Source organism: Erithacus rubecula (assembly GCF_903797595.1).
Source record: "Erithacus rubecula genome assembly, chromosome: 18".
In the NCBI taxonomy this organism is placed as follows: domain Eukaryota; kingdom Metazoa; phylum Chordata; class Aves; order Passeriformes; family Muscicapidae; genus Erithacus; species Erithacus rubecula.
Window position 1 is genome coordinate 6,044,743 of NC_136670.1, and position 25,281 is coordinate 6,070,023.

Consider the following 25,281-nt stretch of genomic DNA (forward strand, 5'->3'; position numbering starts at 1 on the left):
GCGCACCGGCACCCCGCACCGCGCACCGCCCCCCGCGCACCGGCACCCCGCACCGTGTACCGCCCCCCGCGCACCGGCACCCCGCACCGTGTACCGCCCTCGCACCGTGCACCGAGCCTCGGCACCGCGCACCGCCCCCCGCGCACCGCCCGCGCACCGCGCACTGCTCACCCGGCACCGCGCACCGCGCACCGAGCCCGGACACCGCTCAGCCCCTCCTGCCTGCCCCGGGCACCGCTCAGCCCCTCCTGCCTGCCCCGGGCACCGCTCAGCCCCTCCTGCCTGCCCCGGGCACCGGCTCCTCCGGGCCCGGCTCGCACGCACACCTAGGCTGGCTCCGGTGTGTCCCGAGCCCTCCCTGCCTGGCAGCCCCGGGCAGTGCCCGCCTGCAGGTGAGCCCTAGCGGGGCCGCGCTTCATTCCCGTGCCGGTAGTAGCAGCCCCGATCCCCGAAGTTGCCCCTGGAAGCTCCCAGGCTGGAGGAGTTTCTCGTCCTGTGCCCTCTCCGCCTGCCCTCCCGCAAGCAGGCGCCTTCGGGGCTGTGTGGCTGTCCCGAAGCAGCCTCTGGATCATCCCTGCTCCTTCTGTGCGCACCCATGGCACTGAGGAACGCTGCTACTGCCTGTGTAATCTATTCGTGTTACCAGTGCAATCTGTCTGTGTTATCTATCTGTGCTGCCTGTGTTATATGTGTTGTCCGTGTTATCTATCTGTGTTATCTCTGTTCCCAATGTTAGCTATCTGTGTTATCTGTCTGTGTTAACTGCATTATCTGTGTTGTCTGTTATCTATCTGTGTTATCTGTGTTGTCTATGTTATCTATCTGTGTTATCTCTGTTATCTGTGTTATCTCTGTTCCGTGTTATCTGTGTTATTTGTCTGTGTTCCCAGTGTTATCTGTCTGTGTTATCTGTGTTATTTGTCTGTGTTCCCAGTGTTATCTGTCTGTGTTATTTGTCTGTGTTAGCTGTGCTATCTGTCTGCGTTATCTGTGTCATCCTTTTCCCAGCTGGTTACCAGAGCAGGGAGTCTGGCCGGTGGTGTCCAGTGTTGTTTTGAGAGGGCAGAAAGGAACAAAACCACATTCAGTATTTCTGTTTGGCACATTTGGTGAGAGGCTTCAGGCACAGGGGATGTGGGGCCTGTCCACCCTGTGCAGGTGTGGGGGGCAGTGAGCTCAGCCTCTCTGCACTGATGTGCTGTGGACAGCCCAGGTCAGCCCCAAGGAGCAGGGAAATCAGCTGTGGTAGGAGACAGAGCCCACAAATTGAAGACCCTGTTTCTCATTCCTGGTTACCATAGCTTTTATGTAACTCCTATACTTCACTTTTAAAAATAGAAAGATACTTCTGAGTTGTGTGTTGCAGTAGATGGTATCTCTTTCTGGAAAATAAACTCTTCTTCGTTTGGCTGGGAATAAAACACACAAGTGAAAAAAACAACGAGGCTTACATCCCTCTCCATCCATCTTGCTTCTCTCTCTGGAGAGGAGAAGATGCTTTGGGATTTAGTTGCACTAATGGAGGTTTGAACTGGACATAAGAAAAACTTTTTAACCACAAAGACAGTGAAACACTGGAACAGACTGCTGGGGGAGATTGTGGCATCCTGTCACTTGAGGAGTTTAAAAATAAAATAAACAGATGTCTGGGTGTCTGCTGAAAATTCTCTGGGTACAGTGGGTGCTCTCCTGAAAGAGGAAGTGACTCAATGCTCTCCTAGAGTCCCTTCCATCCCTGTCCTCAGCATTCCCATGGCCAGCACAAGGGACACAGTGGCCTTTCCTACTGTAATTGTGAACTCTTTTTCACCCTGGCCAGTTGCCACTTCCCTCCTCCTTGCTGAGCCTCCGTGCCAGCACCATTAGTGAAAGTTGTTATTGGAGAAAAAATAGACTCAGGCATCCATCAGGAGCAGCAGAGGCTGTTGGTGTGCTGCTTGGCATCACAGCCTCCTAAATCCTGAGCAGAGCCTCTGCTGGAGGAATGGCTCTGGTTTGTGTTCTCCATGGAGTGTTTGCAGCCCTGCTAACTGGGCCTGGGATGCTGTCAAACCTCCAGCCCCAAAGATGTGTGGGGGCCTCCTGCTCATAAAGATGCACTTCACCTGGTGCTGGTAATTTTCTCCACTGGTCAGCAATGACTTCCCACCTTGGAGACAGGAACCAGAGCTGCTATAACTAATCTTCTGTTGGTTCCATTGCAGAGGAAGGATATCTTACAATACTTGCATCTCTAGGAGCCTGTCACACTTCTTTTCGGAGGGGTTCTGGGGCCTCCAGTGCCTTGCAGGTCAAATACTGAGGTGCCCAGGTGATATTGGTGGGTTAAGCTGATGCTGTAGTTTGGAGTGGGACTGGAGACCTCAAAATTCAGGCTGGATTCAGCCTGCTTTGTTTCTCATTGCTCACACTCTGCTTTTTCCTGCCTGCAGTGATCACAGGGTATGAGTGACACCAAACTGTGTCAGGTGGCTATTGTGGAAGACCATCCTGTCCTGTTCCTCCTGAGGCATAGGAAAGTTTCACACTTTCCTGCTGGGAAACCATAAGTTCAACCTTTGTGTTTCTCTGGACTTTGCTCTCTTGAGGAAGGTCAAGCTGGAGCCGTGGGTTCAGAGCAGGCAAGATAATGTACTTTATAATTGATTTTCAGTGAGAAGTTGCATTATGAGATTAAATATCTCATTTTTATTGCATGGGGAGGTAAAGAAAAAGCAGGAGCTCTGAAAATAAAACGTCTGTCCAAGTGCTGTGTTTGTGTGGGGAAGTGCTTGCAACTGGGAGTAAAAGTGCCTTTTTCCAGGTCTTTGGAGGTGAACTTTGAGAAGCTGCTTCCTCTGAGGCTAGTAAACAAAGTCAAACCTCATCTGTGTTTAAACCAGTGCCTAATTAATGTGTCTAATTGGCCCACATCTACTAATTCCAGGCTGACAGGGAGTTTATTAAAAAGCTTTTCTAGTTCTAATGGACTGAAATAAGCAAAGCTGCTTAGCAGTCTCAGATGAAAAGCACTAAACAGGGACCAGTTGTGTGAGGCTGCTTGAGTCAATCCCAAGCCCCACCAGGTATCAGCCCCTTCCCTGGTTTTAGCTGCAAGGTGCTCCAGCTCTCTGAGGGCCCATTCTGATGTAGTCTGCTTCTTTTGGTTAATTTTAAAATACCAAATTGATGTTTTTGTTTGCTTTAGTAAAGGCATCAGCTATTCCAGCTTCAATGCCATTAATACTTAGATTAGAGATAGCCTGGAAAAGCCACCAGGTATTTCTGAAGAAACAGATTTGTTAATTTCTAAAATGTATTAGGTATCAGGGTATGAACAACAACCTGCAGCTGCCCAGATGATGTCCTTAACCACAGCAGACCCCAGCCCTGCTGTGCTGCTCCCAGTCAGGCAGCACTGAGAGCTGGCACAGAGCAATCCCTCCTTTCTGCCTGAGGGGCCATGGCAATGCCTTCCTCTGCAGATCAGCACCCCTGGTTGGATCCAGGCTGGATGTAGTGCTTGCTTCTGTCCCATGGCTTCACAAATCATCCTGTAAAACATCCTCCTGCATGCTGCAGCTGCCTCGGATCTGTCTTTTGGCCATGCTCAGAGTTACTGCAGGCTCAGGAGCCTCACAGCTTTCCCTCAGCTCTGAGAATTCCTGCTGCCTCCCTCCTGGGCTCTTTGTAGCTCAGATGGCTGCAGGCACTTTGTTCTGCATCGTGATGTGGAAGCTCAGCAAGGGAGCTAACGAAGCATTGGATATAAAGTGGTTGTAAATGCAAATTGCCTCCACATGGTCTCCCATGGATGTAACTTCCAGGTTTCCAGAGCACCACTCCAGAGCAGGTGGGCACAGTTCCATGTGTGACTCCAACCACCTCACCCAATACCAGCCATGCTAAACCTCATCATGCCACCTCCTAATATCCCAGAACTCGTTGGGAAGCCTTTCCCAACTACCCTTCCTACCCAAAATGGGTTCTGTGAGAGAACACACAGCCCCATCCTCTCACCCTGCTCCCCCCAGCAGCCTGATCTGCCAGTGGTTGTACACAAAGCAGACCTGGGCTGGAAATGCTGACAGTACTCCTGACAGTTTATGGTCACAAACTCTATTTTCAGCATAATAAGTTTTTTATATGCTTGGAAAGCTCAGTTGAACATCAGCCAGACACAAAGTACCTGCCATAAAGTGCCTGGACCACAACCAAATGGGAAAGGTGCTGCTCTGCTTTAGCAAGTCCTTGATCTCGGATCCTTTAGTTGGTTCATTTATTTTGTTTGAGGATCTTGGGTTTAATTATAAAATAATAAGATAAAATCATAATGCCTCTACTGTAAAATCTGTGGAATTGTTTGCTGAGAGCCTGTTAAATCAAAGCTGTCAGCCAGTTTGGATAGGGTGTTGGGGCTGGGAGGCTCTCTGGTGTTGCTGCAGAGTGGACTGGTTACTGCCAGGAGACCCTGGATCCCTGAGATGGAGGAGAGAGGCTTTGGGAGTGTGTCTGGAGAAGGGTCTGGTTCTGGGCAAGGTGAACGTGGAGATGAGCTGCCATGGCCACCAGCACAGGCTCAACACAGGAACTCGGGCACAGGGAGAGCAGGGCCTGATCCCGGGCGTGTCTCTGCTGCCACCACGGTGGCACCATCACGATGCTAAAAATGCCTCCCCTGCATCACAGCCTTCGGGACTGCCAGGAAGGTCAGGGCTGGGGGGGACAAAGGCTCTGGGAAAGAATTACAAATATGTCAGGCTCTTTAGGAAGGTTCCCCGGTGACAGCTTTGCCTCTGTCCTAGAGGCAGCTCACGCCATAGTAGCGCTGCACTGCAGGGATTGGGAAGGTCCTGAGCAGCTGCAGGGATCCTGCGGGATCCCGGGGGGAGGGATGGGCTGTGCCACGCTGGGTGCATGCGGTGAGCTCGGGGCCAAAGGTGCCAGAGGTGCCTGGCCGCAGGGTGGGTGCGCTCACCGGCTCCCCACGGCACTCCACGGCACCGCCCTTCCCAAAAATGTCCCCGCCGAGGGCTGGAGGGGCAGGGGACAGCGCCTGTGCCTGCCTGGGTGTGCTGCTGGGAGGAAGGGAGGCGGGTTCCCAGCTGAGCCCCGCTCCGGCTGGGACGGGGACAGCGGGGACAGGGGGAACAGAAGGGCACAGCGGGGACAGGGGGGCACAGCCGGGGACAGGACCTGAGACAGCGCGGGACAGCCGGGCACAGCGGGGACAGCGGGGCACAACCGGGGACAGCGGGGGACAGCGGGGAGAGCCAGGGACAGGACCGGGGACAGGAGGCACAGCCGGGAGCAGCGGGGCACAGCCGGGGACAGGACCGGGGACAGCGGGAACAGGACCGGGGACAGCCGGGCACAGCCGGGGCGCTGAGCCGGTGGCGCGGGCGCTGCCGCAGTCCCGGGTGCGGCCCCCGGAGCTCCAATTCTTGGGCAGACAGTTTACAGCAAATGGCTCCTTTTGATGCTAAAAATAACCCGCTAGGAAACAAATCGGCCCCGGGACTTAACTGGAGAAAAGTGCATTTATTGGTAAAACTCAAGATGTCCTTTCCTGCTTTTCTCTGAAGAACCGGTGCTGAGAGGCTGATTGAGCTTCCCAGCCAGGCACCGACTTATTTCAATGCAGGGTTTGATTCCTCCAAGACTCATTTTTCTTCCCCTGCTAGCGATGTTCCATGGCTGGTCCCACACTCCACTGGCCAGAACAGCCCTGGGTTGGGGGCCACAAGCGATTTCCCGGCTAAGGGAGCTGTAAATGCCCTGTGAAAATGTTCCTGCTGCCCATGCCTGAGAGCACAGCGGGTTCCCAGTCGGGAATGAACAGAACAAAATGAAATATTTGTTTTCTCTTGCAGTGTAAGCACCATGTTAGGGACTTACTTCTTCCTCCACCTTAAAACTGCAGATTTTACTAAGTCTTGTTTATATACAAAGAGTTTCCAGTTGTTTCCCTCTAGGCTTTTCTCTGGAAAAACTAACTGGGGGGATAAGACATATCGTCTCTGAATTGCAAATGCAAAAATATCCCTGTGTTCGCTCAGCCCAGCTCCTTGCTCCCTGCTCCAGCCCTGGCTCTTTCTCTCCTCTCACACAGTTCACGGGCTGTGTGGTGTCTCTGGGGCACAGCAAATGGTGGCACAGGAATCACAGCTGTTCCAGGCATTGGGACGCCAGATCTGCCATGAATCAGTCAGAGGGAATTAAATTAACAATAGGCTTTTTTTGGAGGCAGGCAAACTACCATTTCCAGGTAAATGGAAAAATAAACCAGAAGTTTCTCTGTGATCTGAAACTTTTGACTGATTTTAGGTCATTTGTTTAAGTGTCTCTTGAGGTGGGAGCTGGGCAGTGACAGGAGGTGATGCTCTGGCTATCCCTTGGGCCCACAGGACCAGGCACAGATTCAGGGCGTGGCCATTTGGGGTTTCTGTCTTGAGAACCAGGTGTGATCAGCCCCTTTATGGAGCAATGAGAACTTTCCCAGGCTGGGATTGGCAGGTGTGGCTACAAGCCCAGCACTCATTCCTGCTGTGCCTTTGGGAGAGGATGCGTCCTGTACTCCCAGGCAGAGTCTGCTGGTGTGTCCATGGGCAACCCTCTGCTTCTACATGCCCCACTGGAAAAGGAAATAATGTTCCAGCTCATGAAGCCCCTCTGCCTCACTGTGTCCCTTGTGCTGCTGGTGTCTGCCTTGGGGCACTCTGCTGGAGCTTTTCCCACATCCCAGCTCAGTGCAGTGGGACAGTGGCTACAGGGACCTGTTGTTTCAGCTTTGCACACAGAAAGATTCTTTCCTCTGGGCTGGAGCCCAGAGGAAGCTGCAGCATCTCCTGATGGGTAGTGCAGACCTGCTGGGGTCTTGGAGACACGGAGGCTCTGCAGGGTGGGTTGTGCTGGTAAGAGCAGACTGGGAGCTGTGCTGGGTGGTTCTCCCCACCTCTGCTGAGCACACAGGTGCACCTCTGCACCTCCACATGTGAGCAAAGGCAGCCAGGACAGAGTTAATCTGTCTCCTGTCAGCATGGAAGCAGCTTTCCAAGGAGGAGCTGTGGTGCCTTTGGGAAGCCTGGGAGCTCTCTGATGCTCCTTAGGGTAAACTTTTTGCCCATAAGGCCAAACAAGCAGAAGAATTTCATGCTGGCTGGGCTGTGCTTTGGCACGAACGGCTCTTCAGGGGGCCAGATTGGATCTGAGTGTTTCTTGCTCATGACAGAGTGGAGGTGTTGGGCCAAATTCAAATGATAGCTTCCTCCTAGGATGCTGAGGAGGCAGCACAGGTCGTGGTGCACTGAGCATCTCCCGGGGGTTTCGCCTTGAGCAGCGATCCGAGGCAAGGAGCGCTTGCCGCGGGGGATATTTAAAGGAATGGCGTGAAAAGTGGCACAACTCTTTTATACCTGGGCTCGGCGAGTCCTCCAGATCCGTGCCCTCAGGGTGCAACTTCAGCGGCTCCGTAGCGCACATACCGATGTGTGCCGGGGGGTGGAGGGGCCGGGGCTGGAGGGGCCGGGGATAGAGGGGCGGGGAATGGAGGGGATGGAGGGGCCGGGGATGGAGGGGCCGGGGATGGAGGGGCCGGGGATGGAGGGGCCGGGGATAGAGGGGCGGGGAATGGAGGGGATGGAGGGGCCGGGGCTGGAGGGGCCGGGGATAGAGGGGCCGGGGCTGGAGGGGATGGAGGGGCCGGGGATGGAGGGGCGGGGAATGGAGGGGATGGAGGGGCCGGGGATGGAGGGGACGGGGCTGGAGGGGCTGGGGCTGGAGGGGACGGGGATAGAGGGGCGGGGAAGGGAGGGGATGGAGGGGCCGGGGATGGAGGAGCCGGGGCTGAGCCTGGAGGGGCCGGGGCCGGGGCTGGCCGGGGCTGAGGCTGGCTGGGGATGGGGATGCAGGGGTCAGGGATGGAGGGGCCGGGCATGGCCGGAGCTCCTCGCTCTCACGCTCCCCAGGTCCCGCGCAGCACGGCATCACCTATTTATAACTGCAGGCACTGCAGGAGTACTATTGGACTGATGGCTTCACACAGGCACGCTAAGTGTTGTTCTATTTCTGTGATTTGCTCTCTCCTGCACAAGCTGTTGGTCCCTCGGATGCCAAAGCACTCCACGCAGAATAGACAACGACTCAGATTTTTCTCTTTTATTAAAATATTCACCAACAACACCCCAGTGGCAGGTATATTTACCATCTTTCCCAGTTCACCTGGATAATTGCACCTGCTATTCATTCCCAGTCAGATCGATACCCTTGGTAAATAAGATAACCTGCCAGGTCTGTTGTCACTGCAGCCAAAGGTACTTTAGCAATAAAATTGTTTTGCTGGAGAAATAAATGCTTCTCACAGAATCTGAGGATGCTGTGACCTTTCATTAGTGACCTGAGTGACTCATCCCTTTATGTGTGTACACTGCAGATTCCCACCATGCTGTAAAGGATGCTCCACAAAGTCCTGCAGCTGTGTGCCTGGAGCAATGGGGAGCCACGTCCTGCTCTGGCTGCTTCTCCTCCAGCTTCACACACGGTGTTCACACCTCTCCTGGGCCTGAGGGCTCTCCTGTTATGGCCATGTTTGTCCAACAGGGACCTGGGCACCATCTCAATCCCATAGTGATGCCCCCAGCCTCCCCAGCCCCTGTGTGCAGCAGCTCCTGCTCTCCTGGGCTGTGGAAATCTCTGACACAAAGGCATGAGCCCATGGTTTCAGCACAGGGCAGCCAACTCACACTTGTTTTGCAATCAGAGCTCCCTGATTGCTACAACTGGCCATACCCACACCCCTGAACTGAGTCAGAGCTAGATTTTATCTAATATGTGCAAAACGAAATAAAGAATTAATCAGAGTTGAGTTCTGTGCATTTAGATGCTGCTGATAGCAATATTTTCTTCTTGTAGAGTGTTTTGCATGCCAAGAAAAAAAAAACAGTTCTGCATTTTGGAGGAAGAAAGTGGTTGTACATCTGTGCATCTGTACGTGTGCCTGTTATTTCTGCCTGACTGCCTTCCCTGGGCTGTCAGCTCAAAAGTTCTCTGTAACATAACAAACCTTGACTGTGTTTGCAACATATCCTCAACTAAGAGCAGTTTATTTAATGAAGCAAGAAATGCTGCCAAATTTCTAGGCTTGATCCTGATCCCATTAGTGTCAGCAGGAGAATTCCCACCATGTTTGATTTATTGGTTGGGTCTAATCTCGGTAAAGGAGTTAAAAATCTGCTTTCAGCTTGATTTTGCAGACAGGACCATTGCTCCATGCTGCTATACCAGAGAGGAAAAGCACAGAGTGCAGGTTGGATTCCTCTCAGTTGCTTTTAGACATCTTCAAGGTCTGGCAACAGATAGACAAGGAAGAGAAAAAGGAATGTTCAGCTCCTCACAAGCCAGGAGCCCAAAAGGGGTGATGAGTCAGGAGGCAACCATGGCACAGCTTCTCCAGTAGCACTGGCCCTTCCTGCCAGCAGCAAATTCTTGTGTGTGGCCCTGCCAATGTCTGGCAGAGTGTTGGCAGAAAGGGAAAGAGGATTATGATAGCTCCCCACCTTCCCTGCCTGTTTACCTACTCCCAAAAGTTCTTCCCATGCCACAAGTGGGACCTGGGACAGACTGGGTGCTGTTCCAGGGATGATCCCACCCTCTGGTGCCAGAGAGAGCCTGGGAGGTTCTGAAGGGGGAGCAGTGCCCACATGTTTTGAGCAGGATCCTTGCAGTGCTCACACACCTCCATGTCCCACAGAAGCAGCAGCTGCTCTTTGGGAGGGAAGGAACCTCCCTGACAGCCAGGGCAGGAAGGAGGGATGGAGGAGGCAAGGCTGGAGGAAGGAGGGTGGTTTTATTGTCCCATCACCAGCTGTGTGTCAGGGGTTGAGCCTTAATTACACACACACACCTAATAAAGGAAAGAGCTCGTTCCTTTCAGTTCAGATGGAAGGCAGCACAGTCTGAGAATCAAGGGGACTGTGAAGTTACAGATTAAAAGCTAACTAAAAATTCCACCCCAAATATCTCAGACATCAGACCAACACACAGATCTTTACTGGCTTTTGCTGCTTGGACAGATACAGAACACAGAAGAATGTTCAGATTTATACCTGCAACTGTCCCTGGGGCTCCAAGATGCTTCTTAGGACACAGATCTTTAAATCATTATTAAAAGTGAAGGGAGGGGGCACTGGAGAAGACAAGAGGACACATGTGGGGACAAGGATGCAGGGGGTGAGAGCAGAGTTTGCTGGCACTCCCTCCCCAGCATGCAGTGATGCTTTACTTCAATCAATCCTGCCCAAAGTGGGGGCAGGGACAGAGTCACAGCTCCCATGGGCTGTGGGAGCCAAGGCTGCTTCTGTGGGGAGCTGTAGCTCTCAGACAGGATCCATGTGTGAAGATAGAAGAGCTGGACAGCTTTCAGGGGCGTGGGTGTTTGTTGAGGAAAGGAGAAGTGTTCAGAGCTCTGCAGAAGCCCAGATGTGGAGCGTGTGTACAAGCAGCAGGTCTGATCCTAATGTCTCAATCTTCCCACTACAGAGAGAGATCTCATTGGTGATCTTATTCTTTACCTTTGGTTTTCCTCTGGAGGAGGTAGGAGCTGGACCCAGAGTTTGCTGCACCCCTGGCTGGTGCTGAGCAGACTCCTCAGTGTGTGCCTGTCACAGATCATTCTCCAGCCACTGCAGCCTCCCAGCAGCTCCCTGTCTGCAGAGCACTGAGAACCACCACCACTCCCTGCTCCAACCTGCAGGCCAGCTGGCTCCCAGCTTCCCATAAAGCTTTAAAAGAAGCCAGACAACTCACAACTGAAAGCATGAGGTGTTTATTTGCACTGTAGACATATTAACTGCACGGAGAGCCAGCTGTGCTCCCTCCACTGCCCAGCTAAGGTGGGTCTGTGTGAGGAGCAGCTGACAGAGATAAATGTCAGGAAAGGAGCACAACATCCGTCTGTGGGCCAGTGCTTTCCCAGAAAGGGTTGATTTTAACTCTCAGTCCACTTCCTTCAGCTAGGCTCCAAAAGCTGCTGTTGCTGCAAATCACATTATTGAACTGAAATGCTTGAGCTGTTTGTAGTGGGTAACACAAAGAACAAAAATCAAAATGCTGCTTGGGAGCCTCTGCTCCACCCAAAGAGATCTGCAACCCCTGGTGATGACAGACTGCTGTCCTTGCTATCACACCCTGCTTTCACAAGCTTTCACACTAGTGCTGCTTCTCTTTTTACTTGCACATCTAATTTTTACAAGTCACATCTGATGCCTTTGCAAGGCTGGATGCAAGATGCAAGCACTCACCTGAAGATTTGCAAATTCTCCTGGCTTTTTCCCACTGAAAGCAGGAATTCAGGCTACTTCCAAAATAAAACCCCAACCAATAGCCTTCAAAAACTTTAAAATGCCCATTTGTTAGCTCTGCTATGTGCTCTTCCAAAAGAGAGGCAGTAATGCCAAAAATGTCTTTTTCTTCTGCAAAGGAGGTGGGCAGTAGAGGATCCCACAGATTCTGAAACAGCTCAGTCACCCAGGAACTGGAACAGCTTAGTAATGTACTTAAAACCTGACTTTTAAATTAATATTTCCATTTCCAAAGCTCTTCCCCCGCTAGAAAAATTCGCCCTCTCAGCTGTTCTGCAATGCTGGACCTCTCCTTAGGTGAAAAAAGGAAATCTGTCTCAAACCCATGTAGAGTAGAGTACAGAGGATGCAGTGGAGGGACGAGGTGTCATTCCCTCCCATCCCTCAGTCACAGAGGAGCTGGGAAGCGGGGGGATGTTAACCAGCTCAGACTGCTGCACGAGAGGCTGGAGGGAAATACTTTGGACTGGAGCAAACCTGATCATCTCTTTCCATCTCCAGGCATGCTGCAGGCAAAATGGTTGGGTTGAGTAGTTTTGCTTTGAAATCTGGTCCCAGTTTTGTCTGTGATGCTGGCAGTCCTGTCCATGCTGTGTGTCACGGAGCCCGTGACGCTGCTGTCACCATCTCTGCAAAGCAGGTGCCAAGGTGAGGGGCTGCCCCAGGGAGGGGCCAAGCACAAGCTGATGCTGCAGAAGCAGGGGTTTCACGTGTCAGAGCTCACTAGAAGCTTCTCCATTACAAATAATGGTGTCACTCTTCTTCTCAGCTGCCTGGCAAGAGGTTTTGCTCCCGAAGGATGACCTGAGGCACTGCCTGGCGCTTTGGTGGATGATCCTCACTCGTGACCTCCAGTCTTTGCTGGTAACCACATAGAGCAGGGGGTTGAGAGCACTGTTGAGGCTGGCCAGGCCCCGAGTCACCTGGTAGGAAATGTAGACATCCTTTGAAGCCTGTATGCAGGACCCTAGTGGTCGCCAGCGAAAAAACAAGTTGAGGTTTCTGAAGACATGATAGGGGAGGAAGCAGATGGAAAAAAGAACCATGACGAGAACCACCAGTGCAATGCTTCTCCTCCTGAGGCTGGGGTCCACACTGTCATTCCTGCAGAGCACGAACACCACGTGGCAGTAGCACCCGATGATGATGAGGAACGGGATGACAAACCCAGTCATGGTGACAGCAAAGGTGTAGGGCAAGTAAGTGCCCAGGTGCTCCTGTCCTGTCGTGTCATGGCACTGCGTCCCGTCATTCGTCTTGCTGAAGGCAAGATCAGGAGCTATCTGTGCAATGACCCACACCCAGACCGTGATGCTGAGCCAGGCTGAAGAGGTGGCACCCTGGCACCTGCCCCGCGCCTTCAGCGGGTGCACGATGCCCAGGTAGCGGTGGATGCTGATGCAGGTGAGGAAGCCGATGCTGGCGTAGAGGTTGAGGTGGAAGAGGCCGCGGGTGAGGCGGCACCAAGCCTGCCCGAAGATCCACCGTCTGCCTTGCCGGTAGTAGCTGACGAGGAAGGGCAGGGTGCTGACATAGAGCAGGTCCGCCAGCCCCAGGTTGGCCACCAGCAGGCTGAGCGGCTGGCGGGCACCCTCGCGGGGCCCGGTGCACAGGTGCCACAGCCCCAGCCCGTTGCCCAGCAGCCCCAGCGGGATCACGGTCAGGTACACGGCGGGCAGGAAGCGCTGGGAGAAGGCGGAATCCACCGGGCAAGGAGCCCGAGTGCCATTGCCGGGCCACGTGGAGAGCGCCTCCGCGGCCATGGGCGCTGCGGGCTGGCGGCGACGGGAGCACCGCTGTCCCCGGGCTGCGGCTCCCCTCGGCTCTCCGTCCCCGTGGGACCCGAACTGCCGGACTTTCCCCGGGGCACGGGAGGATGTGCCGCAAGCAGCCCCAGCGGAGCTTCCGCCGCTCCCCGGGCGCCTCCCCCAGCCCACTTGAGGCGCTGGGAGCCGGGCTCCGGGACACGCAGCCCCTTGGCTATTTTGGGTGCTGGGAGTGCCCGGAGCGAGCAGGAGGCAGGGAGCTGGCCCAGGGATGTCTGAGGAGGGGAGCCAAAGCTTGCGGACTGTTTCTGTTCTGCCCCACTCGCGATCGGGAGAATCCTCCCGGCTTTCCAGAGCGGGGAATGGAAGGCTGCACCCCATGAGCCGCCCTAGTCCCCAGAGCCCTTTTCCCGGCTCCAACGCTCAGGAGTACGGGGAGCAGAGGTAAGGAGGAGAGAGGCAGTGTTCCCGGGGCTCATGCTGCTCTCCCGGTGCCGCAGGCAGTGCCAGCAGGCAGAGCTGGACCCGGCTGTGTGCCCGGCACAGGCAGAGCGAGCCCTGCTCAGGAGCTGCCCCCTCCCTACAGCTGCTCCTGCTGCCTACTTTACCTCCCTCCCCAAGCACAAAAACCCTTTCCCATTCCTCCTTGCAGCCGTCCCGAGCCGTGCGGGGAGGACGTGAGATGAGCTGTGCCCTTCCTGTCCTGTCACAGGGACCGTGAGGCAGGAGACACCCAGATATTGAGAAACTGGGGCAGGAGCTGAAACCAGCGACCCCGAGGAAGGGCAGCCCCGATTGCATCGCTGAGCAGCTGCTGCAGCACAAACGGGGCAGGAAATCACTCTGATTTGGAGACCAGGAGTTAGCAGGGAAGCAATCAGCAAGGAGGTGTACCCTGATAAGCCACAGGAAAAAGACCTTGGGGAAACGACTTGAGGTGAAAGGCTAGGCTGTGGAAGGGCCACAGCCGCCTGCTTTCCGAGAATTGAATCCGGGAGTGGGAGGAGGCTGGTAGGTATCTCAGCAGCCGTGGGGAGGAGGAGGGAGGGCGAGTCCAGCCCAGCCATCCCCAGCGCGCATCCATCCCTCCCTGGGAGCAGCTGGACATCACCGCGGCTCGGGGACACGGTGGGGAAGCCCAAGGCGCAGATGGGGTGGTGGTTAGCTGTGAGTACCAGTGTGTTTGTTGACTTCGGAAAGCGCTTGCTGGAGCAGATAAGCGGTAGAAAACATTGTATGTTATTTCCTGCCTGCGTTATAAAATCTCAGCACTATGCCGCCGAAGAGATGAAGTGTAAAAGGTTTCCATGTGGTGAAGATACGGCTTTTCTGCGGTTTGCAGAGCTGCTGGTGATCTGTGCTCCTGGAGTGATAGCAGCAGCAGGAGTCCATGGGGGTGCACCGCACAGGGAAGTGATTCTCCATTCTGCCCCACTCCTGTCCCCTTCACCTCTGTGCACTTCAGCTGCTCCTGCAGCCTGGGCTTGGGGTGGCACTTGCAGAGCAGCTCCATGGAGGATTGGAAGGGCAGCGAGAGGCGAGGAACAGACTGGGGGCAATTCCCTTTGTCCCGGAGCATCAGCCTTTGGGGAAACTGAGGCAGAGCTGGCTGGGAGGACTTCTGTGTTCATGGGAAGGGTCATGAGCTCCTCTCAACAATGAAGTCAAAGCTTTCCCTGTCCCAAGAATGAAAGCTTGGAGCTGGTGCCTGTCGTGGGAAAAGAGGAGCAGGGCAGGGCATGGGGAGCACTGCCCATGAATGGCTGGAGCCCCCTGCCCTCCACATCTCCTGTTCCCTGGACCCCTTGGAGACACAAGCACAGAGTTTTTCTCTTGTGTCTGCCTCCTGTGTGTTTTAGGTGTTGCCTGACCCATGGTTTCACTCTCAATACAGGTACCACTGCACAAACATCCTGCATGGGGACACTCCCCTCTGGTCCTGGCTGTGGCAGGCAACAGCAGTGCTGGTGTCAGGATGAGAACACAGGGCCAAGACAGCTCCTGCAAACACATAACCTGTATCATGTGTTTCCAGGAAAAATAAAAAACCCATTTGATCCACTTAATTTTTTTTTTTTTTTCCAATTGAGCACTGCATTCCTGTGCTCAGTTTCTGGAAATATTTTGCTTTAATAAGGGGCTCATCTAGCCCTCTCTCACCCAACACTCTGCATTTAAAAATCATTACTCATGAGAATGGCTTGGAAAAGAAATTCTGATGCATGTTGTTTACTCATCCAGTAGGACAGTTTTCCTTCATCTGCTGCGTGTGCTGGCACAGAAATGAGCCATGATCTGCTGCTCATCTCTGGCTCAGGAGTGTGGATGGCAGATCCCAGGCTCTGTGCAGATGTGGCCTTGTGCCTTGAGGATACAAGTGAATTTTCTTTTGGTTTGGGGATTTTTATCTTTACAAATTACCTGTGGATGCTGTGGAATATTTCTCTGTTGCCCCACATGAGCAGGCAAAGCCAGGACCCTGCGTCAGAGCCTCAAATAACCACGTTTCCAGGGTAGCAGGGCTTTAGAGGGAAATATTGCGAGACTGGCAATCAAATTGCAAGAGCTGATTTCCCTGTATTCATAGGGAAAAATAACTCTGATTTATTTGGAATCATTAATTCATTATTTAGATGCTTAGTGAATCAGGGAGACATTCTGCAGGGGAAAAAAAAGATAATTATAGCAGAGGTGTGTTGAGTCATTTGTTTGAGATGAGAATTGCAGGTTGCTGTCTAAAAAGTGACCTTCTGATTTTTACCATCACCCAGAGGTGGCTATGCAGGATCTGGGAGTGTGTGACAGCCCTGGCAGCTCACTCAGTCTTGGTGGCTGAGTCCCAACATGCTCAAAACAAGAACTGGCTTAAAACCAGGATTTTCAGTACCCACAACATGTTTTATCTATGTCAATCAAGAAATGTGGTAGTTTTGAAGTCTCCGTGAGCTTTAGGTCACCACTTGTTTGGCATGGCCCCCAGAGAACTAGAAAAGTCAACCAAAGCTGTTTGTTCTGCGATTTGCTGCCTGCTGGAGATTCACCATGTGCCCGTATCAAACAGAATTAATGATTTGTATTCAGGCTGAGCACCAGATGATTGCAGTAAATAATTCTCTTTGTAGGCAATGTTTTACTGTGAGAGCAGTGAGGTTTCTTTTTTTCTTTCTCTTTTTATTTTTCCCCCCGCGAGGTGACTGAACCACATCCTTTCATTTTACTTTCAGTTCCTGCAAGGCTTGAGAGAGTGGGTGAGTTGCCTTGGCCCTTCTGCCTTTTCTGCTGCTCTGGGGAGGCTTTTCCTTGGGCTGGAGAGAGGAGCTCCCCCTGCCATGCAGCCTTTTGCCCCTTCACCCTCAGATCTGCCCTGGCCAGCAGCACAGTCAGCTGGTGATGGTGTTTGCATCATGCTGGGGAAATCCCAGCCCGGGGGTACTGGGGGAAGTGTGGACCTGGCATAGGAGGGATGAGCTACAGGGGAGTTTGGGCATTGATTTTTGAGAGGCTGAGAAGAGGCTGTGCCTGTGGCTGCAGGTGCAGCAGCAGTGCAGCCAGTGCCTTGCTCTCCTGCCCATCCCAGCACTGGAGAGCTGAGCATTGCTGTGGCCAGGGCTGGTGCCAGCAGCAGAGCTTATGGCTGGGTAAGAGTGAAGAGTTTAAACCAGGATATAATAAACTGCAATAATGTGTTCGGTGCTTTGATTCACCTTTTTTTTTTTTTTTTTTTTTTTTCTTTTCTTTTTCTCTAATCAGCCTGAGTTGAGGTGCCTCAAGCTGCCCCACCCTGTGGGACTTTCCTGCACCCACCGAGCTGGCTTGAACTGCAGCACTGGGCTCACCCTGCAAAGACAAGCTCCACACCTGGATGAGCACATCTTTATTTTTAGTTCCAGAGTATTTCTGGAAGTCCATCTCTCACCTGGACACGCCACAGCTTCTTCCAGCTGCCCTTCCCGCGGTGGAACGCGCGTTCCCTCTGCACATCTGTGCGAGGCCGTCAGAGGGCATTTGGGTTTCACTTTCCATCACCCAGAAAGACTTTTTACTGCGGGAAAGCACAGCCAGAGCAGCTCTCCTGCATGGCTGGAGCAGCTCCAGCCCGTCGGGAGGCGGCACCGACTCATCTTTGCGATTTGTTTTCCCCTTTTCCCGCTTTGCCCTCGTCCCCGGCTCGCGGGAATGTGCTTGGATGGCGGGCGGAATGTCTGGTGCGCGGGGCGGAGTCTCCGCTGTCTGAGCTCCTGGCTGGCCGAAGCCCTGCCAAACCACCAGCGCTTTGGAGAGGAGGAGGCCAGGCGGAGCGGGAAGGCTCCTGTTTATTCTGGAGGGATGAGGGGAAGGTGAATTAGAGCTGCCATCTGGAGCAGGCTGCCCGTGCCCGGGAAGGCGGCTGCTGGGTTGCAGGGTGGGTACCATGGGCTGGCTGAGCTCCTGCGTGGTCCAGCAGCTCAGCCTGGTGTGGCAGTGATTCATGGGGTGCAGCCTGATGACCAGCTCCCTCCCTGGGGGCTGGGTATGAACATTCCTTCCAGGGATTTTGGCTTCCAGGTGCTGGACATGGTCTCTCTTGAAGTCCCTGCAAAGCAGAGCTGCATGATGTGGCAGAGAAGCAGCCTCACCCCTTCAGAAGCCTCACTGATCCAAGGAAGGACCAATTCCTGGTTTCTCAGGTGTGTTTATGCTTGGAGCAGGATTTCCCCATTTCATCCAGCCTCAGGAACTCGGAATGCTGCCCAGTAACCCTGCCTGGGGCAGAGGGGTGGGGTGTACAGAGGAGGCAGGTGATGGGTGACACTGGGATCTCGTTCTCTTGTTTCCAGCCTCCTTTGCAGCCAAAGTTGATAATTTCTTCTCTGTTTTCCCAATAGAAACATCCTCCATCTTCACCATAACCACAGTGCCATGGGTTTGTGCCAGACTCTTTGCCAGGATGAGGCATTGGCTCCAGGGTGAATCCGGGGTGGGCACAGCTACAAATGAGCTCCTCTTCCCCTCTGGAAAGGCAGAATGGGGGTCAGAGGGGAGATGGAGAGGGTGGTGGTGTATCCCTGCAGCTGGGGAGCAGGGCCACATGGCAGTGGCAGTACAGGGGAAGTGAGCAGAAAGTGCCACCTTCATGCCAGACAGACAGATTAACACTGTGTCCACACTGGGGTTGTATCAGGCTGATAAAGAGGTGGCAGAGCCTCCTCCCGGCTGTGCCCAGGGAGCCCGGCAGGAGCTGCAAATCCATCTCTGACCATAGGGGCAGGCCGAGCTCACCTGAGAGAGATCCACAGTGCTCCTGGATTCAGAGATCCAGAGACCCCAGAATTCTGCTCTGCACCTGCCATCGGCTGTTTCCCAAGCACAGTTTCAGGGGATGTTCCGTGTCCCTGAGACACGGTCAGCTCATGGCTGAGGGGGGCTGATGGGGGCCCGGAGGGCAGTGGGGCACTTCCCTTGGTCACTCAGACGCGGTGCCCGGGGGCAGCAGCTCCCCCAGCCCTGACTCACCGCGGGGAACGCTGCCGGCAGCGCCGGGCAGGGTCGGAGCATGCAGAGCCGCCTCTGGCTCTCCAGCCGGCAGTAGCGGTTCTGGTTGGACACGCGGGTGGCAAAGCCCAGCCCGCAGGTGGCCGAGCAGGCGCTCCACTCCGTGCCCCACTCCTGGCAGGGCTGTCGCAGCAGCGGGGACACTGCCCCGGGGGCTGCAAGAAACGACACGAGGGGGGAAAGGATGGTTGGAGCAGGTGCTCTGCAGTTCCCTGTGGTGCTGCAGGCACTAAGAAAGGTGTCTCCTTTGTGTGAGGTGCCTCCTGCTGATGTTCCACAGCCTGGGGGAAAGGGGCCATCCCCAGAGACTTGTGTGGGCATCCCCTCCCTGGAGCTGCCTGCATCTTACCTGCCCTGGCATCCCGGAGGAGGTGCTGGTCCGGGGCTGCACAGACCCACTCGGGGCAGCACTTCCCCGGGATCTCCACGCGCCGGGGGTGGGGGCAGTCCGGGGTGGGCAGCCGGACATCCTCCTGGCACAGCGGGATGCAGTTGAAGCCCCCGTCCAAGCAGTGGCACTGGATTTTGCAGCTAGGCTGGAAAACCTCCCCGTCTCGATAGACCCGGCCGTTCACCTCGCAGCCCTCCTCATCGTCTTCAACTGCAAGCGACAGCCGGGGAGCCCGTAAGGGACAGTGACAGAGAGATGGGGATGGCAGGGGCAGTGCTGGGGTGACTGTGGGACTGAACAAAGGGATTGAAGTGGGGAGATCACAGAAGTGACTGAGTGGTATGCAGGGCAAATATGGGTGTGCAGCAGCATCTTCATCACCCAACCTCCCCCCCCTCTTCATCTCTCTGTTTATTCAAAGCAACAGCTCACAAGCTGTGTGAGCCCCTCCCCTCCCTTTGGTTCTGCTCCTGCCTTCAGGCTTTCCAGGCTAGGAAAAGTTTCTCTTAGATTTATCTGCAGGATTCCCAGGCTCCAGGCTTGGCTGAGTGACTGCAGCATCCCCTGTCCATCCCTGAATTCTCAGCCAGAAAGTGGCACAAGAGCTGGCAGGAGATGGGTCACAGCCCCACGGCCAAACTGCATGTACCATCCTCAGGAAAGCTGCTTTCCTGGCCCTAAGCACTTCCCTGGTGGTGCTGAAGGATGCCTGTAGCCATGCGAGGTCATGGCTGGAGCTGGGCTGCGTGCTGGAGTGTGTGGGTATCCCCAGGGAAAATGTGCACCCCTGTGCTCACAGTTGCAGGTGCCTCCTGTCCCTGCAGATGCTGAGCTGTAGTCACAGACGAGCCCCTGGCTCTGGTCACAGACGTGCAGGAAGTCGCAGGGCTCTCCCAGGCGCCGGGCACAGACCTTGCAGCAGCCACACCCATCCAGGACCAGCGGGGACCCGCGGGGACAGCGGGGTGGCACCCAGGGGCAGTAGCATGGTCTCCGGCACAGCTGGGCACAAACCTGCGGAGGCAAAGCTGAATCCATACAGGTGGTTTTTGGCTAACAGCTGCTTTGTCACTGTGACAGCCCGGTAACCTTGTCTCAGTCATGGGGACAGATTTTTGGTGGAGGGAGGCTCTGCAAATGCATGGGAATGTCTCAGAGCATCCTGAAAAGGTACTGTCCCCTTTGAAGGGCACCTAGGAGAATCAAGGATGCTCAGAGGCTCTGCAGTCTGCAAGATGGGGACTTGAATGTGCCACTGCTCTGAAGACACGGGAGGAGGATAGAGCTACAAGCTCCCAGGCAGTGGTGGTTATTTAAGGAGATCAGCAGCCCCAGGTAGCCCAGTGGGAGAGAGGAAGGGAGGGAGGGAAAGCTGCCCACCCCCACGCCTGCCCCCAAGGCAGCAGGCTGTGCCCAGCTGGACAGGTGGCTTTGCAGGGACTGAATTCACATGGTGACTGCACTGCACCTCACTCCTAGCAGTCTTAAGAGCTCTCATTCATGCCGAGAAATAGGACAGTGCATCAGCAGTGGGGATCTGAAGCCAGGCAGACCTCACTGCATTCCTCACTGGTCCAGCTGCATCCTCGGCTTGTCCCTGGCTGCAGCATGCTCACCTGGGCTGGCCCGCTGGGCCAGGAGCCCGGAGATAGGCACGTTTTCAGGCACTGGGAGCTGTTTTCCCTCGTGGCTAGACTGAGTAATCACCTTGGCAGGGCTGTGCACTGCAGTCCTTTGCCTGCTCAGCCAATTGTCTGCCAGGGAGGTGCCCACAGGAGTTCACCTGGGCAGGTGGATGTTTGTACCCTTGGCTCATCCTTGCACAACCACCCTGGCACCAACAGCTTTTTCAGGCAGCTCTTGAGCTCCCATCATGTCACATGTGACAGAGATGAAGCCATGAGAGTTGGCTCTGCAGTTTGGAAGTGAATCCTTTGCCAGTACTGGCCTGACAGTGCATGTGAGCCCCCTGGCAGCCCTGCTGCTCAGCACCATGCACATGCTTCTGGCTGCAGGGCCAGCGTGTGCAGCACAGCAAACATGCAACCAAAACATTCATCCCTGCCCTGCTCCAGGTACTGGTGTGACTGCTGAGTCTGCCAGGAGAGCGATGGGTTCAGCCAGACCATGTAGGTTTTAGACACCACTTTTCTTCTTCTTTCAGGTTCTCCCAGTGGCATCAGGTCTGACATGATGAGTCAGAGAGAGTAGCTACTGCTGCTCTATCTGTTCCCCATTTGCAGCAGTTCAGATGCTTTTCATGGGGCTGTGGAAGTGTCAGTCCAGTAATTGGAGTTAAAATATATCCAAAATGGATTGGGTAATCTGGGTCTTGTTCTAGCTCCGATAGTGAGCAGCATTAATTATGTGGCAGGGACCTAGGGACTGGCTGTGGTGGCCAGGTTTGGGCTGGCAGCACGATGGTCCTTGGTGATTCTCCAGGCACTCGTGAGCACCTGGGGCAGGAATCATTGCTCTGTTACAGCTTACCCAGGCAGCCAAGGGCATTTTTCATCTCTCAGGAGGTTGTTATTACAAATTGATGTTTTAGAAAGATTAGCCAAGCCATAAATCCATTTCCCCCCTGCTCCTAATTTACTTGTCTTTAGATGACAATGTGGCTCTCAGAGATCTGAACTTTCTGGGAAAAGAGTCAAATAGGCACGAAATTGCCACAACATCCCTGCTTGGGGATTCAGGCAGCAATTGGAACTTGGAGCTGAGATGCCCCAAATTTTTCAACAATCCTGTTCTCTGCACAGGCAAATATTTTCACACGGAGTCCAAGAGGGAAAAAAAAAAAAAAATCTCTACAACAACCCAAATCCCATCGGATGCTTTGGCTTGGTGTGAGCGTTCCGAGAAGCGGGGAGAGCTGAATAATGCCAGGGCTGGTGCTCGTGGCTTGGCCCCGGCCTCGGGAGCCTGGGCGGGGATGGAGGAGCCGGGGGGAGCCGGGGGGAGCCGGGGGGAGCCTGGGGGAGGCTGGGGGAGGCTGGAGGAGCCGCTGCCGCCCGGCTGCCGCTCGCTGCTCGGGGGGACCGAGCGCAGCCCAGCCCGGAGAGGCGCAGGGAGGCGAGCAGCGCATTGCATTGCCCACATTCCTGCGTGCTCCAGGGACTCGCTCAGCGGAGCCTGGGGCCCAGGAGCGCTCAGACCCCGCTGCTGCATCCCAAACACCTCTGCCCTGCATGGCGCAGCCTCCTGCCAGTCCCTCCCGAGCCCCGCTGTGACAGAACCGGGTGCTCCACGGCTAAAGCTGCCCCATCTCCCTTACCTTGGAGAGAATGCAGAGCAGGGAGAGGAAGAGGAGCTGCTTCTCCAGCTGGAGCCTCATGGTGCTCTGCCCTGTGCCACTTCAGCACATCACCCCCCAGGCAGTTTGGAGGCACTGGCGTGTTCACAGGTTTTAAAGCCCAGAGTAGGTCCTGCTGGTGTTTATACTCTCCCTGCTCTGATGTCACTCACAGGCTCCAATATAAACATGAGTAGGTTTGGACAAGCCTCAAGATTTTCTTTTTTTTCCTTTCTTTTTTTTATTTTTTTTTTCCAGCCTACATTCCAGCTGCCATTTCCACTCTTCTCAAGGTGAGAATGTGCTGTCCACCAAGACAAGGAGTGAAGGGAAGGGATGCTGTGCTGTCCCTGGGGAACCAGGCTGGTGGGGTGATTCCCTCCCTTCTAGCCTGGGAGGGAAGCTTCATGTCCTATCCTACTGATCAAGGTCTGCCCAGGCAGAGCTGGTATCTTCCTCCTGGGGTTTGAAGGGATTTGCAGGACTGTCCCTGCTGCTGCTGTGGATTCAATGCCCTGACCAGGCAGGAACAGGGCACCACCCCTGTATTTAATACTGCACCCCGTGCATGGCAGGCTGTGGAAGAGGGTCAGTCACCCAAAGGAGCTGGAAATGGATTTACTGTGGTGCTGGTGCTGCTGCCACATCATCCCCCTCCTGAGAGGGACTGTGGCCATCTGGGGAGGCTGGGGTGGGGTGGTTGGATGCACCTATGGTGTTGCATTGTCCTGGGTACCTAATGCAGAGAAGGCTGCAGTCTGATCCTGCTGATTTCAAGCCTTGCAAATGTAAATTCAGCCCCTGAAGTGTTATGATCATCTTAATCAATTATGAGAATTAGAAACCCAAGTTTGAGGAAGAAAAGCTGGTGCTCAGCCATTGCATCCCAATGCTTTCTCAGTCTGCCCCGTGCAAGCTTTTCTCTTGTCCCCAGTGACTGCTCCTGTGCAGCCCAAGGGATCGATCCTGGTGGCTGTGCACAGACTCCCTGTATCACTCAGGCATGATGAGAACTGCTGCTGGATATCAGGTATGTGCTGGCAAACACACAGAAGGTGCTGGCTGCTGTAAGCAGAACATCAAAACCATGCAACTAAGAGTGATGCCCCATCTCTCCTTCCAGCCTTTTTTTTCTCTCTGATTTGCTTTTGTGAAGCAGTTTGTCAGTCACCTGAGCAGCAATCCTGACCTCAGGTCCATGTTTGCCAGAGCCTGGAACCCAGAGCATGGAGCAGGGTGGGCACAGCAGGGAGGAGCACAGACTCATCTCTCACACCACCACCCCAAATCTCTGCTTTGCCTGTGTTCATTGCTGCAGCCAGGCTGTTAAGGAGGCCATGGCAGCTTGTGGGAATACCAGGACACTTTCCAAAGGCTGCTGTCACTTATGCAAACTCCAGAGTTGCTGCTCTGCATGTTGGAGCTGCAGCTTTGTGCATCACCCAGGTCATGCCTGGAGGTCTGGGGGTCTGCTCTGGCAGCCCTGCCTGTGGCTGAGGAGACATGAGGATGGCACATTGTTTTGAACTCATAGGCAGAGGGGTGGTTCAGAACACACCAACAGGTGCTCACAAGCCCGAGGGTTTGATTGCAAGGCTGGAGACACCTTTCAAGTTCCACTTTCTGCTCCAGAGCCAGTGCTCTCCCACTGGCTACAGCCCAGCCAAACATCCTGGAGTGGCTTGGGAGAGCCAAAGCACCAATCCAGCCTGGCCACAGGGGGACAGCTCAGTTAGTTATTCCAGGCTCATGTTTATTAGGGACTCCTGATTAATGGCCATAAGTTCATTTCCCAGTTAGAAATCAGGTGCCAGTGCTGGTAATAGAAATTAAACCCTCTCATTTCCCATGAATGACCCTTGGAGCAGCCAACAGACCCGTGTGTGAGGTCTCAGGGGGCAGCAGGGCACCCCTGGGGGAGGCTGAGGCTCAGGGCTGCCCAGGGGAACCCACTGGACATTAACCCCCTGTCACCTGATGTGTCCTGGCTGCAGGGTCAGCTCCTTTCTCTGCTCTCTCCTCAGCTCTGAACAAGAGGGGACCTTGCTTCCCCCCACACCTGATGTCACTGAGATTTAGGGGTAGTGAGGTGAACATCACTGTGATGGTTTGACATCACCAGGAAGCTGACAGAGCTCAGGCAGTGACAGAGAACCCGAGCCAAGCCTGAGTCAAGCCAACACCCCCAAATCAAGCAGTTAGAGGGGCTAAACCCAGCATCCCATGCCTGGTGAGCTGTCCACACTTCCCATGGCACTGGCAATCCTCACTGGTACCTTGCTGGGGTTTGGAGGTGCCCAGTGGAGCTGGCTGGAGGGATACCCATGAAGTCTCCCATGATCTGGTTCCCAAAGAGGATTCTCCATGGGTTTTAGCTCCCCTTCTCCCATCTCTGGGTCCCACGTGCCTGCCCAGCTCTCTGTGCTGGCACTGCAGGGCTGCAGGCAGAGCCTGGCACAGGAATCCAGCCCCTGCACCAGTTGTGATGTGCAAAGCTGCACCAGAACAGCACATTAGCAGTTCACTTTATAAATACCCAGTTATAGCCCTTCCCCTCTGGAGCACGTACCCTCTAAGTGTTCTGTACCATACGTGTGATTTCAGAGCTAGTAATTAAGTCCATATGTCTCACTCCACAGTTTCCATGGTATTATTGTCAGGTTTTTTGGGGGTTATATATATATATATATAATTTTTTTTTTTTTTTTTTTTTTTTTTTTTTTTTTGTGGTCAGTTGTGCAAGAGCATAGTTGATACAGGGATCTGAATACATCTCCTTTGAGTTAGCCACTGGCAAGCTTTGCTGTTTCTATAGAAATGAAGGAACTGCCCCAGTGAATTTACATTTTAGAGAGCTGAGTTTTTCATGTGTTTGCTGTTCTAACGTGCCATCATGAATAACACAGAAAAGCTCTCGTTTGCACACCCTGCTCAGATGAAATTGCATCCAGCTGGGATGGA

At 54.2% G+C, this 25,281-nt stretch overlaps 2 protein-coding genes and 1 pseudogene across 6 annotated transcripts in view; all 3 read right to left on the reverse strand.

Annotated features, from left to right (window-relative positions):
* Window positions 1-25,281, reverse strand: part of STK4 (serine/threonine kinase 4) — a 258,859-nt gene that overhangs the window by 179,293 nt on the left and 54,285 nt on the right. The window lies entirely within an intron of this gene.
* LOC306809943 (P2Y purinoceptor 1 pseudogene) lies at window positions 10,786-13,586 on the reverse strand (annotated as a pseudogene). The gene has a single exon. The product of its transcript is annotated as a P2Y purinoceptor 1 pseudogene (transcript).
* CCN5 (cellular communication network factor 5) lies at window positions 16,876-22,482 on the reverse strand. 4 transcript variants are annotated; one of them, XM_079321554.1, is made up of 5 exons: window positions 22,303-22,480; window positions 19,823-20,039; window positions 18,984-19,235; window positions 18,596-18,789; window positions 16,876-18,085 (listed from the first exon to the last, which is right to left on the reverse strand). In XM_079321554.1, exons 1-5 carry the CDS (start codon window positions 22,360-22,362, stop codon window positions 17,813-17,815), a joined length of 996 nt encoding a protein of 331 aa, XP_079177680.1. In that variant the 5' UTR covers window positions 22,363-22,480; the 3' UTR covers window positions 16,876-17,812. The 4 variants fall into 4 exon arrangements, with proteins under 4 accessions (XP_079177680.1, XP_079177683.1, XP_079177682.1 ...); XM_079321557.1 differs by having other exon boundaries at window positions 16,876-18,093; XM_079321556.1 differs by lacking the exon at window positions 18,596-18,789 and having other exon boundaries at window positions 16,876-18,093; window positions 22,303-22,479.